Source organism: Diuraphis noxia, unplaced genomic scaffold (assembly GCF_037042655.1).
Source record: "Diuraphis noxia isolate RWA-SAM2 unplaced genomic scaffold, SU_Dnox_SAM2 contig0003, whole genome shotgun sequence".
Classification (NCBI taxonomy): Eukaryota; Metazoa; Arthropoda; class Insecta; order Hemiptera; family Aphididae; genus Diuraphis; species Diuraphis noxia.
In genome coordinates, this window is record NW_028301713.1 from 73,024,130 (window position 1) to 73,039,336 (window position 15,207).

Below are 15,207 nucleotides of genomic sequence, written 5' to 3' on the forward strand. Positions count from 1 at the left end.
TTTTTTTTTTGTGGTGGGTGAATTTTTTTAAAAGTTTTCTTTTCTAGCCTCATGACTATTATTACAAGCGTATTACATGGAAAACTTACGTTCAGACGTAATAAACATTAAAATTTCTATTATTAAATACCCATTAGAATGAAATAGGTCATATAATAATAATATATTATCGACTAAATGTAAACCAAAAGGTGACAACATTAATTAAGTCTTGTGAAATTTAAATTTTAAAAGGAGTCATAATAATTTTCAAATTGAACAACATTTGTTGATATAAAATTGGGAAACCAAAAATTAACGATATAACACTGATGATAGTTTAAATTTGACATTATGTAAATGAATCTAACGAAACTAAACGTGAAATTCTAAGCATAAACCAACTGTGTTTATATAAACCTACTGCTTATAAAACAAGGGACTATGCAAATGAGGGCTTAGCTTACCCTTAACTAAAACATTTCTAACAAATATTTTAAAAGGTTGGTATACGATTCCTTCCGACATTGCTGTACCTACTAGGCCCATTGCGCAGTCGTATCCGTTGACGTGGAAAAAACGGTTGTAAAAGAAAAAGTACATTAATTCATTATTAATTATATTATTTTCAAGGGAAATAATGTTAAATACATTGCAACGCGTAATAAAACTTAAAAGAAATCATAATAATTATATTGTTTGAAACCGAAATGTTGATCTAAATCTTCACGTGAGAATTGAGCATAAATTATATTCTGTAAGATAACTAATTTTTTTTTTCATTATTTAAAAATTTTACGTAATCAACGTTTACTTTGCATAGATAATAATTATTATTATAACACTGTATCATCGAATTAATGACGGAAACGTTAGTATATATATGTGTGTATATACTTGTAGTATATAAATAACATTTCGACGCAGTGTGATTGGAATTTCTAATTCACAACTTTCGATACGCTTAATTCCGATACCATTGTAATACAATGTTTACTTTGAAATGTTTCACAGTGTAACGAATTTGATCCCGTACGAGGGTTGTGTGTGTACAAAGATCAACTGTAGTACCTAGCCTTTGTTAAGTTTTCTATTTTTCCTCATCACCAATAAAACTTTACTGCACAATGTCCTATACAGTAAAATTATATATTTATTTTTATCTATTATTAGATCTCGAAGTTTATGTTCTCGCATTCATTATAAACTTAGTTATTATAGATAAGCAATATAATGATATTACGATTTTACGATTTTACGAAAGAAGTGTCAAAAGTTTTAGAACATATTTTTACTATTATTGTTCATAATTTATTCATTCCAAAAAATTTTCTCATTAAATTAAATTTTTTCTTTATTTTCAGTACCTACTAAAAAATAAACGTTAAAAAAATATTATACATGTAGCGCTAAGGTTACTAAATTAAAAAATTAAAAAATATATTAATTTGAAAAACATTTATACCGAAAGTCAGTTCTATCTGTTACACTTTGCATATCTGATTTGAAAAAATTGTATTTTCAGTACTTATTAAAAAATAAAAATAAATAATGCAATATTATATGTTGCAGTATAATAAGCATCTGTAAATTATACAAAAACAAATATATTAAAAAATCTTGATAAGTACCTACAACATTTATTTCATTTTTCAGGTATTCTTTTATAACCCTCAACCCTGTAATATACCTAATTATAACACCATAAATTATAATGTTCATTATAATATTATGTACATAAAAATACGTGACTTGATCACAGGTGACGAGTGATGACAAGAACAAATGTGATAATTATACGTAATCATTATTGTTATGACGCCTCCGCGCTTTGTTGACTTGTCATTCACTTTAATTATTGTCTGAATTTGTAACACCAGTAGCTAAGTACGTGTTTCTTTGACAATCAAAATTACAAAACATATGTGGTATTCTCAATAACCTCTCAAAGGACACTCTCAGTGCGCGTGCACGACGAGTTCATCGCTTGTATTCCGATTGAAAAATTTCATGCTGAGATATGACCATAATATTGTTATGTTATCATTTTATCAATATTATATTTACATATACTGTTAACCCTTTTAATAAAATCTAATACTAGCTTATAACTAAAGTAAAATCTAATCTAAATTAATTAAAAATAAAATGTCGCGCCCAAACTTTATAGATTTTGAGGAATGTTTTGGTTGCAGCTATACCTATCATTATACTGTAAATATTATCCAAATTTTGTATTCGTGCTTGTGGAGTAGTTTTAAAAATTCAAATACAAAAACCACTGAAAATCATAAACGCTTTAATACTTCTCGGGGGAACAATTTTTAAGAATCCAATTTAATTTAAACTTTATTTTAATTAATATACCTATTATAATATAAATATTATATAATAAAGGTATACGCGATAGAATGATAGTATGAAGATTAAGTCAATTACGTCTAATAAATTACTAAGCATATTTTAAACGAACATAATTCATCAGATTATTTGACAGATTAATCTGGTTTTAGCTTCGGTGAAAAATTAGTGAAGTCACCCATTTAAAAAAATAATATATATAAGCAAAAGTTGTGATAGATAATTATAAATCATAAAATTTCTTAACATAACAAGGTAATTTATACAAGCTCACCGACAAAAATATGTTTCATAGATTATCTAAATAAATTACGAGGAATTACATGGATTTTGTTTCGTATTTTTTTTTTTTTAATTCTTAATAATAAATCAATTATTTTTGCGAACGGATATTTAAAAAAAACTTAAATAATTACATCAATATCTATAAGATGAAAGAACACATGCAGCTTTACAAAGTTATTTGATTTTTCCCATGTTAAATTGAAATCAGAAACTACACTGTAAAATTAGTAAATTTTGAATTGTCTTCTAGAATGATTAAACCGGTTACACCTAAAAAAGATTTGTATTCAAAAATGAAACATAAACTACAGATGGTTTCCATTAAAGCAGTTCAGCTATTAGTTAATTCTAAACTTATACAATACACAATGTACCTATATACAGTAAGTTCTAGTGCGGTGTCACTAATGACCACACGATATGCGTTTATCATTATGCCGATTAAAGGACGTAAAGAATTTGTTTTCGCTTAGTCAATTTTAATGAAAAAACTGTGAAACATATCTTTCTAAAATGTAACCATGTTAATGTAATTACTGTTGAATTTTGATCCATTTAACATAAGAATATAAGAGGATTTTATAAATATATTTATTTACATAGTCAAAATAATTATTATAAACTCATCTGAACTTTAAATAAAACTAATAAACTATTTCTAAAAATGTTGATTTTGAAATAATATTCTGTTTCGAAAAATAAAATAAAAAATTAATGTTGTCATTCAAAACAACAAAAAACTGTTCAAACAAACAAATTATAGCTATAAAAAATCTATAATTATATTTTTCCCCTAAATATTATGTTGATTTGTAACGACTTCAAATTACATAAAAGAAATATTTTCGAAAACATTATTATTTTTATCACTCATTGTATTGTATATAGTATATATGCAGTAGACCTAAAGAACTTAAAGATATGAATTCCATTCCATTTAAAAGGTATTATGTGGCAAAACAGGATGAAAACCATCATTTTTTACTGTCAATTGTACAACAGGTAATCTTTTAACTTGAATAAATAAATTTTTTTTTCTTAAATACGGAATGATGGTCGAGTTGAATTCCTTGGATTATCATACGTTTAATGTGTTTTGACAGAAAGCATCTAAAAAGTTTGAAAAAAATAAATAAAAAATGACACTTTCAAAAAAAAATTAATTAACTCTATCATTGCTGTTTCGTGTTCTAGAGTATACAATATAAAACAACATACATAAATAAGATACTGAACAATAATGGCAATCGTGAACAGAAACTAGAAGAAAGCATTAGTATTTGCATTATTCATTCTGAATTCACCGGGAGAAAAACGTAGTCATTAAGTCTCGTTTAAATTTCCATTTCCATATTATATACTGTTGTTACTATATAATGTTATGTATTTTTAATATGGTTTGTGTCGTTAGTTTATCTACTGCAGCTACGCGTATACTTGTATCATAGCTGTACATTATTACAAACAGTTGGATGCGTATATAAAATATGTTTTACAGTTCGGCAAAAAAAAACCGCCGCCTTTCGAACACATTAAATAACTATAACAGTCTACTAAAGTAATACTCATCACGTACGGAAATTCATCGACATCTAAATGAAACATCTAATAATAATTACTATTTTTTCTACTGTAGATAGACATTATATATGTATAATACACATACATATATTATACATTGTACGTATATATTTATTTTTATTGGTATACCATCAGAAACTAAGTTATTAACTTGAAAATAATAATACAACTACAATACGATATACACCCATTAGATTATTATTACTGTTTTCATATTACATGGCATTTAATTGGTTTGCTTTGTGCTTCTAACGACAAATATAAAAAACAGGTCTTCTGCAGTATATTCCATAGGGAAATAAGACGCTTACCTACTGTATGATTGTCCACTGAAAATCGAAAGTAAAGTATTTGGAAAGCAAACACAAACGTACATAATATTATTACATTGTATACGAAGTATGAAATTATACACTGAAAAATTGAATATATTTTTCATTAAAAAATGATAATCAGTACATCATGTGTACTGTAGTACCTATATCTATTATTGTTATTTTGTTTGCCATCGGGACGTGCTGGACCTCGTGAAACTTACAATAAAACTGATAATTATATTTGTCATAGAGACTCGTACATAAATAATAATATAATTGGAGAAACACTTGCAACTGGGGTATTTAACACTTATTGTTGTTTAGTAGGGTATCTATTATGAGTTATACAAAATCCAATGCGTAAAACAAACATGTTTCGGTGCGCTAAAAACTTTTCGTATAGTTACAAAATAACAGTTTACTCTTGCCGTAATACTAGGTGAACGAAAATTCTAATTCCATCGATCAAAATAATAAATTATAATTCAGGGACGAATACAAAACATACGTATTACCTATACTATTATTATATTGTTATTATTTTACGGTGTCATTATAATATTATTATTATGGTAGGTATCAGCAGTGATTTATTATTTTGTCCACACATTCGATCGTTGGTTTACAACAGACACATCAAATCGTAATAATAAAATAAAAACCGCAGTTCAGGTCCAATTTTCAATAGCTGAAAATCTGCATTTATAATTCAATGTCATTGTTTCGAATTTCCTTTACACACCTCACTTTACGATCCATATAATATATTAGTACTCTGCACATGGTTTATTGCAGTACGGTCTGACCGATTTCCCATCCAGATCTACCATTAGCCACGGTGGAATCGATTACCATAATGTACACACTATAGTTAATTATATACATATCCGCAACGTAAAGTAACCACCCGGTCACCTGGTTACGGGTTGATAAGCATACCGTCTCCCGCGTACCTGTAACCTAGAAATTATACCAAGTAGTATAATATACCTGCGTTATCTGGGTCGGATAGGACAACACCGTCTTCAGGCTCCGGCTCGATGTACAAACATCGGACAATTAAACGTTCGTGCACAGACGATTTTCGACGGTTACAAGAAGCACCGCGATCCGAGTAGGACGTTTAAACACTTTTGTCTGGCATCGAAACCGGAACGTTTTCGTCGCAAATGACCATTACATACTCAACATGTATATATATAGGTATGTACATTATCCTGCCCGTTTCATTATGTATTGTATGGCCCTGCGCCTGATTGATTTTTCATACAGCGATAATAGTAAGAGTGGTACCTACCTGTCATCCACGTTTTCTCAAACGTATATGCAATATTTACTGTCGGTTTGACGATTTTATATTATATATGAGTTCAAACGTCGAAAGTGGTCTAAATATATTATTTTACTTTATTATTATTATTACTATTGTAGAAATTTAATGATCACATTCAGGTACAACTCTATAGCAACAAATACGTCATGTTCTGCACAGTAATGTAATAACAGGAATAATATTTTTAATGTTTTAAATGTATTTGTCATTAAATTGTATATTATCTTCTATCATGGTATAAGTTGCTATTCAATATACATTTGTGTAATCAGCACCAAATATTTTAGGGACCTCCCTAAATTGATTTCTGAGAGCAAGACTGATTAAGAAGTGTAAACCCTTACAATCCTCCTTAAATCACTGGATTTGTCTTTTAAAGCTATTTCCCATGGACTGCAAAACTGAATAATGCTATAAAAATATTTTATTAATAAAATCATTTTAATTAACAATATTTACAACAATACAACGTGATTGTTTTTAAGGCAATGTGTTTTAAGAAAAACTAGTCGTTTTTCTTAAAACATATATTTAAGTTTATATTCCGTAGAAGTATTTTTTAGATAATAAAAAATTACAAGACAGACATTTCTTTAAAAAAAAAAAAATGTTATCATCATTAAAATTTTCTTTTAAGTATTTTCTTTTTTATAAGTTCGTACAATTATAAATTTTTGAATGAGTAGTTAATTAGTTATAATAACTTATAAACATTCTAAGTTTGGAGAAGTTTTCGACAAAATCTTGGTACTTAACTCCACTCATTCAAAATGTAAAATTTGGTAATTAAAATAATAATGGTCTTTGCTGTGATTATGATCTCGTGGAATATAACTTTTTATATAACGTCATGTTCACTATTTAATTTTATGTAGCCTTCACATGAACGTTTACAACAAGCCCACCTTTTAATATCACTACACAAAAACTTTGAAAATAAAATTTAAAATCGTCAATTACAAAAAGTATTTTGTTTTTTTCATCAAACATATTTTCAACTCGTGGTTCCATGATCACACTATGGTTAACTAATAAGTTATTTTGAACAAATTAATAACGTTCTAAAACGTACTAATATTATAAAACTCGGAAAAAGTGATTGTATCTCCATTTGATCCAAATTATGTTATTATTACTATTCTTTACGGTGTACCATTCTTATATCGATTATTTTAGATTATTTCAGATCAATATAATAATTCTTATACATTTTGAGCTACAGACAATTTAGTGAATGATACGTATGCCTAATATACTATAAGTAAATACAGTTCAAAATAAAACTAAAGTTTAAAATATTTCAATCTAGAAACTAACCAGTTGTAAAAACCATATCATAGAGGGTTTCTATACATGTGTTTTTTTTTTAAATTAGAAAAGTTCGAAAAAAAGTTTAAGTTATACCTAATATAATAAGTGTATAATAAATAAACTATTGCTGATACACGGCACGCAATTCGGATAAACCCCTCTATGAGGTGGCATGCGATTAGGACAGACCCCTTTAAGAAATCACATGCAATTCGGATATTTTGTTTTTGTTGATATGCAATTCGGACGCAGCCAAAATTATTGCGTAAGGTATTCATATTTTTGGATTTCTTGCCTCTCTTGTACTCACAATTTACGCTCGTGTGTTTATATCAACTCTATGAAGCATATTGTTTGTAATATTGATGCATTTTCATAACGGTTAAAGGAACATGTGTAAATATTATTACTCCTGATTTTCAGGTAAATTACTTTAACATATTATTAAAATTATGTACACACCCATTATAGTATATAATGTACTAATACGTTGGGGTCGCTCAAATTCTGTACAACAATACAAGAGCAATAAATTAGTCAGTGTTTTTTTTACGAAATTTCCAATATTTTGTAACGTTAAATTCGAGTGACCCTGTGTTCATATTATTATAATGATGGTAGATTTAATTTTCGTGCGTTTCCAAATGTGTTGCATAGCTAATGAGATTTATTATTATTCTATATAATATTATAATAAAAAAAACTGTTTCAACACGTCTAAACAATAACACATATTTTAACACGGCGCCGAGACGCATGCAGGCATTCACTTATTGTTTGACAAAAATCCAAAAAATAAATCCGACCTCTATGTTGATCGACCGAAATCGACATAACAATAAAATATTATGTACTACGATTTAAGATAATATTATAGGTACCATCTTTGAATTCTGAAATATAAAAATAGTTAACGTAAAATCGGCTACTCTATAGATATAATAATAATTCAGCGTTGAAATAAAATGTCGTCGGAATTATTTTAATTGAAAATGAAATTTCATTATTTCGAAACGCGTTTATTATACGCACATTTCATTACAATATGTTGACTCACAAAATAATTAACGTCTACAACGAATATAGTCCGTTTAAAATCTTTAAAGTGATTTAATCTCCACGGGTATAAGCGATACGATTTCCGTCAGGTTTCAACTATATAGAAATAAAATACGCGTATTTATAGTGCCACCACCCGTAGTGATTTGCTCTCCGTCATAATTGAACGACGAAAAAAATATATTGAATTTCCAGAGAACGTTAATTTTTTTTATGTATAGGTATACATATAATATAGATTTTTTAATGAAAAACGTCTTACAAAAACCATGTAAAACAAATTATAACATGCACAAGAGAATGCGTATGAAAATGTAATTTATACTGTTTTCTGTATACAAAAATGACACACTTTCCAATGAAACTTTATAAAACGAAAATTAAATTCCTGCTACGGTGGATGTACTTATTCCGTGAAGGATCATCCAATTGTAGGAAGAAAACTGACAATATTGTCGATCGATGTCGACTTTATTTAAAATCAAAAAACAATCTGTCAAAATGGATTTACGTTACTCCGGTCACATATCACGGAAATTCACGAAAGAGTAGAATAAAATTTTAATATCATACATAATGTTAAGCCATGGGATATGTTTTTAAATTAGAAATAAAACCGCATTCTTCACCACGTCTTTGTTTTCTATATTATATAGATGGGTGACTATTGTAGTATATTACGACAAAAAAGCGCCTCGTCCTATTGTCTGGTATTGTGCAGATTAGCAGAATTCACACCACTGCACTGCAGCTTTGTTCGAAGGAGGATTTTTCCAAATATCTACAATGCAGTCATTATTTTTATATGATATAATTATACTTTAATGATTCAGATATCCACGTCTGTATAATATTATAAACACGTCGATGAGTGGAGACTGCTTTAATGCTTTAGCTGTTTTAAATGCATCAACTACTCGAAATGGCCTTGAAACAAAATTACTAAAATTGTCTAATAAGTGTAATTTTATTTATCTATTAAATGCTATCAATTCTATCATTATTATTAATATTATCTTATATCAAATTTTCAGTGGTTGGTTGCACACGCTTGTGGATATTTTGTTCCTAAATTCACAGTATCCGGTATTTGCATACCTTTCACTTAATCCAAAATCATAACTTAAAAATACAATGTATATGAAAATGTAGTTTTTAATTACGATATACGAAGAACTATTTAATTTTTAAAAATTTTAAACCCACTAATTTATAGGTATTGTTCTTATTATATTAATTATTATACTAATTATAAGTAAATTTTTAATTAATTAAATACGTAAATATAGTTATAGTTTTATGGATAGAATTATTTTGTGAAATGTTTAATATTAGGTTTAATTACAAAATAGTAGTTCGGTTCTTTAAGATAAATTACGAAAATTCACTATAGTCTAATTTTAATAGAAAAAAAAACACAGTTATAATAAATTGTACACGTAAGATATTTCAATGACGAAATTCCATTATTTGTTTATTGTTTGAAATTATAAAATTCTCATTGCTGATCGACGATAACGGTCTAATAAAAGCAAATATTAAGTTATAACATTATATCAAGTAATAAGTTTAGGTGAAACTACACAACAGTTTATCATGTTCTCACTAACAACTCCAAATCATTGCTTCGTTTCAACTTATTATGCTACTATATGATGAATAAACGATGGGTACCTATCTTGTTCAAATCAAGCTTTGAAATTAAATTTAATGCCACCGTAATAATCGTTCACGGCATTTCTTGTACCTATAATTTATATAAATTAAAAGCGAAGAATGGGATGATAATATCGCGACGTAGTTATAATTCATAACGATATCTAGCTGCTTATAACCGGAAAATCATGCATTGCAGTGAACCTGGCCCAGGTTCGTATAAACTATAAAAACTAATAATATTATTACGTATATGTGCATTTTTCCTGGGCGTGTTACGCATGCAATCGTTCTATTATTATGTGATACATTATAATATATTATTATTTACAGTTTGAATAGATTTAATGTTAATATGTTACGATGTCAGTGCGTTGACGTCATCACCGATTTTGTTTAAGATAAGTAGCGACATTTTAACTAGCTTTTGAAAAAAATAACTCAAAAATGGTTTTTCTTTCCTATAACCTCATATCTCTGACTAAAATAGTGAGCTTCTTCGATTAATTAAAAATATGTAACTATTTCATCAATATTTATATGCTAAAAGTTGAAACACACAATATTAGATACCTAGATGATATATGAAATCTAAAACAAGATATTATAGCAATGGGAAATATATAATTATTACATGAATTATATATATATATATAGTAATTGTTATCATATATTTTATATACACATCCTATAATTAGTATTCATTTTAACAATAATTCATATTATATGTATATATATTAACAGGGTGATTTTCTTAACATGTTGTAGTTATTTAAAAGACCTAAAATGCCCCCCTCACCGCTAGTTTTACCTTTAATATTAATTTTATTCAAATTTTTTACTATTAGAATTTTTCGTATACCTAAACACCGTATTTTCCAATTCCTGATAGTTTTTATACTATTTAAGGAGTGTTCTGTACAAACTTTCAATTTTAAAAATTGATTCATATGTATATAATACATTGTACTGACTAACATCTAACCTAAAATGTTTAATATTTGGTTAAATGTTCATATTTTATACTAATAAATCTTAACTTCAAAAAATATATTTATATAAACTTACTAACATTTTTTTTTTTTTTTTATAAAATTCCTATTGCTTATTAAGATATAGGTGTTTCTTACACACTGACGATAGTTTACTAAACGATGAAACAGATGGTATTAGATACACATAACTCTATTAATTCAAGTTCACAATAATTAGACCCATTGCGGGTTAGGTATATATAACGACCTGCAGACAACCATAAAATAATATTTACATGATATGCTGCAGATGCGTCGAATAAATAACTAAGCAGTGTACGAACTTCTTCAAAATACCTACTTATTTCGAAAAATAATGGAACTGCATAATTTATATACCGGCTGCAGGTGCAAAATTATACACATCTATACATATTACGTATATGGCATACGTAGAATTACAAATTAAAACGAATTCGTTAAAATTTATGATGTGTGTGGGTTCTCAGTTTATGTGATCGGATTTGATCTATATCAATCAACAATACACACCCGAACACGGATACAAATAACCCCATGAAATGGATGGGACGTTATATATATAATTTATATGTGTTCCTCAACAGTGCGCAATTCTCGATGGTCTATTTTTCAGAATACATTACTATAAAAATGAGATCATGTACAATATGTTCAAGTAAAAGCATTTGAAACGAAAATTAGATTTTTTTCCTTACAAAAAGAAATCTAATTTTATTTTCGTTCATTTGATGATACGTAGTTTATTTTACTCACCATTTGTTGTGGCAATAGACGTGATGGCGACGATGATGATTATGGCTGATGAGGAGACGGCGTTTGGGCCCATCTTTGGAAACCCGATCTGAAAACAATATACAATCTATCAGACACTTGCAAGATATAGCGCGAGTGTAATATTATATTATATTTTCCGTAATTTACTTATAATATGAATTTTAAAGTGGCACAGGTCGAAACTATTATAACCAATTAACGTGTTTTAATTGTGACGTTGCCAAATTTTCCGGTCTTTGTACATGTATATTCTGAATTTATAACTTTTGGGTATATATTTCCATATCATTATCAATCGAGCGCATCCGAGACGAAGGAAGTGGCAAAAACAAAAGTGGCCACGCTGCAGAGAAAGTGGGAACAGATTATAGTTTTTATTTTGTGCATATAATATTTCATTTTTAAACAAACTGCAGATGTTTTAATGTCCACAGTGATGTGCATTTTAACAGCCCCGCAGCACGAGTGTCCGGTCGTTGGTCAAAGGTGGGAGGAAAAAAGTGAAAACTCAAAAAATAAATATTACATTCGTTCCCATCCGACGTGGGATCGTTTTCGCACATTTTCGGTATCTAATTATACGATGTTCAACCGTTACTCGTTAGGTATTATAATTACTATATTAACCTTAATTGTTATTATCACACAGGTACCCATGGTAGGTAGTGGTGTCTGCTATAACAAACATTGAACTACAATGATGTATTTTCTTTAGTAATTGCATGGAGGTTTTTTCTTTTTTTTTATGCGAACATGAAGAATGACCGTTGTATTGTATAATCGAACTCGTAATAATTTGTATGCTTAATATAATTTTACAAAACGGTTATATTATTATACGAAACACTACTTTTACCGTATTTGAAACCGTATTGGCTTGTAAAAATTTACGTTTTTCTGAAAGATATATTCGTTTGACTCAGCCATAACAAAAAAATTAGTTATTAGTTATTATTATAACAAAACGCTTTCGTTGAGATGTATAATTTCACGGATATGATTCAATTATTATAATTATGTTATTAAGTAATAATATTCGATATGTTACTATGTCATTTTAAAATAAAGTTATAAGAAAATTTTGATATTTAAAATATAGCACAAAGCACAACCAAACTGTATACGAAAACAAATTAATGTAATACCAGTTAATAAAACTATAATTATTATTGTATGATAATGTTGTTTTCATTTATGAATTTAAATCTTATTTATAATCAATGCAAAAAGGTATGATTAGTAATAATGTGATAACATATATTTTATATTGGCTTGATGGGTACGAGTAGGAAAACATTATGTTTTCAGCAAGTTGTTGTTTTTCTGCTTTCTTTACATATATATTTGCATAAATCATTTATATTTTGAGAACACAGCCATTTTCGTTCGAGTTCATTGTTCATACGAGAGATTTAATGATTTTGTTCGGAGTGGAGTTTCGAATGAAAATGTTTGTCTTTTCTGGCTGTTGGTTCGTTGACTGCTTTTAGTACTTGTAATTCATTATGGAGTGAGTTATTAGTCATACACCAAGGAGCTTCAGTTATTTGTCTGAGACATATATATATATTGAATTACTGGATTGCTGGGGTCGATCTTATATTAGAGGGTTTTAGTTTATCCTCTATAACATTAAATCACCAAGCAACAATGTATCTGTATGGTTATTTATTATTAAATTGTGTCATTCTTAGGGTGTATACGAGTAATATTAGATCGTGTGATAAATAATTTAACTCATTCATTCATAAAATACGTTGGAAACAATATAAATTATTAGAATTTATACTAAAACTATGCAATGCACATATAACGTTATGAATGGTTGTTTTTTGTACATTAAATGGCAATTCAGTATTATATGTTGAAATTTACTCTCATACACATCGAAATTAAACAATTTATTTGTTTTTAGCTCATAAATATGTATACGCCTACTATTTATATTATGACATTAAATTTTTGCTGGGATGGATTTTAGTTCAATATTTTATATTCATAAATTATATCACATAATCTCAGAAATTAGGTACTTATTTAAAAATATTATGTCTTGCATTAATCTGTTCGTTAATAGATTTTGTATTAACAATTTGAAATATCAGTCAGGTTTGGCAAAAGAAAAAATTATAATTATCTTCATATGATTGCTAAAAAATAAATATACAAATTGTATCTCAGTGAAATGGGTACCTTACCTAAATGTTTAAATGAATATATAAAGTTATCGATGGAACGGGGGCAAGAATGAACTAAGAAATATTAGAGGAAATCACTCGTAAATTTCTTTAATGACAGAGTCTTTGTTACCTATCATCAAACCTTTAACACACGTAATTAATAATTATACTATGTTAAATTTTTTAATCAATATTCGCAATAGAACTCTTGCATCACTGTTAATAACTTAGATTTTTGTCACGATCCTTTAATGTCATTAAATATTAAATAACTATTAACTATTATGGTAATACAAATAAAATTATCTTAAATCTTAATCTATTGAATATTTGTATAGTATCTTTAACATATTATAGTTTATGATGAGAATTATGGAATTTAGTTGATTTGAATGAATATTTAAAACTATAACCTCTATATTTTTACTCTAAGAGGCATTTATAATAAATAAATAAATAATAATAAATCCTGGGAGAAAAAGTTCTGTGGAATTGTGAGTGAGAAAATAGGTATTTACTATTTACTCATTATTTTTCAAAACACGTTTTAATGTTGGTTATGTACCTATATTTATTTGTGTATATATATATATATTTATATTTGTTATTTTAATGCATTTGAAATAATGCCATAACGAATTTTAATAATTTTAAAGCGTTCGAAATGTAAAATATTTAATGTGTTTCGGTGGTGTTGGGCAAATAAGCATTATACTCACTCAGTGCGTTCTTAGTGTTCTTACAAAAGGTTTTTATTGTTATCATTGAACGAATTCGGTCTTGTGCGTACTGAGTGAATTTGATAATAATATACTATACATATTACACTAATTCCGTAATTTTGTGAACATAGTTATTTACGTCATTATATAGTATGAATAACAACAAACAAATTATGCTTGAACACATATATAGTATTAATGTATTATTTAAAAAGGTTAAATTATTATAGTATGAATATTACTGACTACTGTGGTATAATTATTCATAATGGCTAATAAAATACTTTTTTTTTTATTAGCTTCCAGTAAAAACTATTATAGCTCGACAATTATATAAGTACATGATATAAATAAAATACTTAAAATAGGTATATTTCAATATACCTTTTAATATTATATTATTGACAAACATATTATCGGTGGAAAAATATAGTTATTATAATCATATTTTGCGAGTTACAAATTAACATAATGAACTCCAAGAAAAGCGAACAAATTTAAAAGTACCTACTAGCAATAAATAGAGCAACTACCGAACATTTATTTATAAAAATCTAAAAAATAAAGAAATGAACATCGCATTATTCAATAACTTAAATTGCATTTGATATTATCACTTACCTATCAATTTAC

The 15,207-nt window shown here is 27.4% G+C and overlaps 1 protein-coding gene across 1 annotated transcript in view; it reads right to left on the bottom strand.

Moving 5' to 3' along the window:
- The window catches only part of Cad89D (cadherin 89D), a 53,104-nt gene that overhangs the window by 24,902 nt on the left and 12,995 nt on the right, over nucleotides 1–15,207 (bottom strand). Inside the window, exon 2 of the mRNA XM_015509244.2 lies at nucleotides 11,652–11,739. Within this exon, the coding sequence (XP_015364730.2) occupies nucleotides 11,652–11,724 (73 nt within the window). The 5' untranslated portion in view covers nucleotides 11,725–11,739. The remainder of the gene's footprint in view (nucleotides 1–11,651; nucleotides 11,740–15,207) is intronic.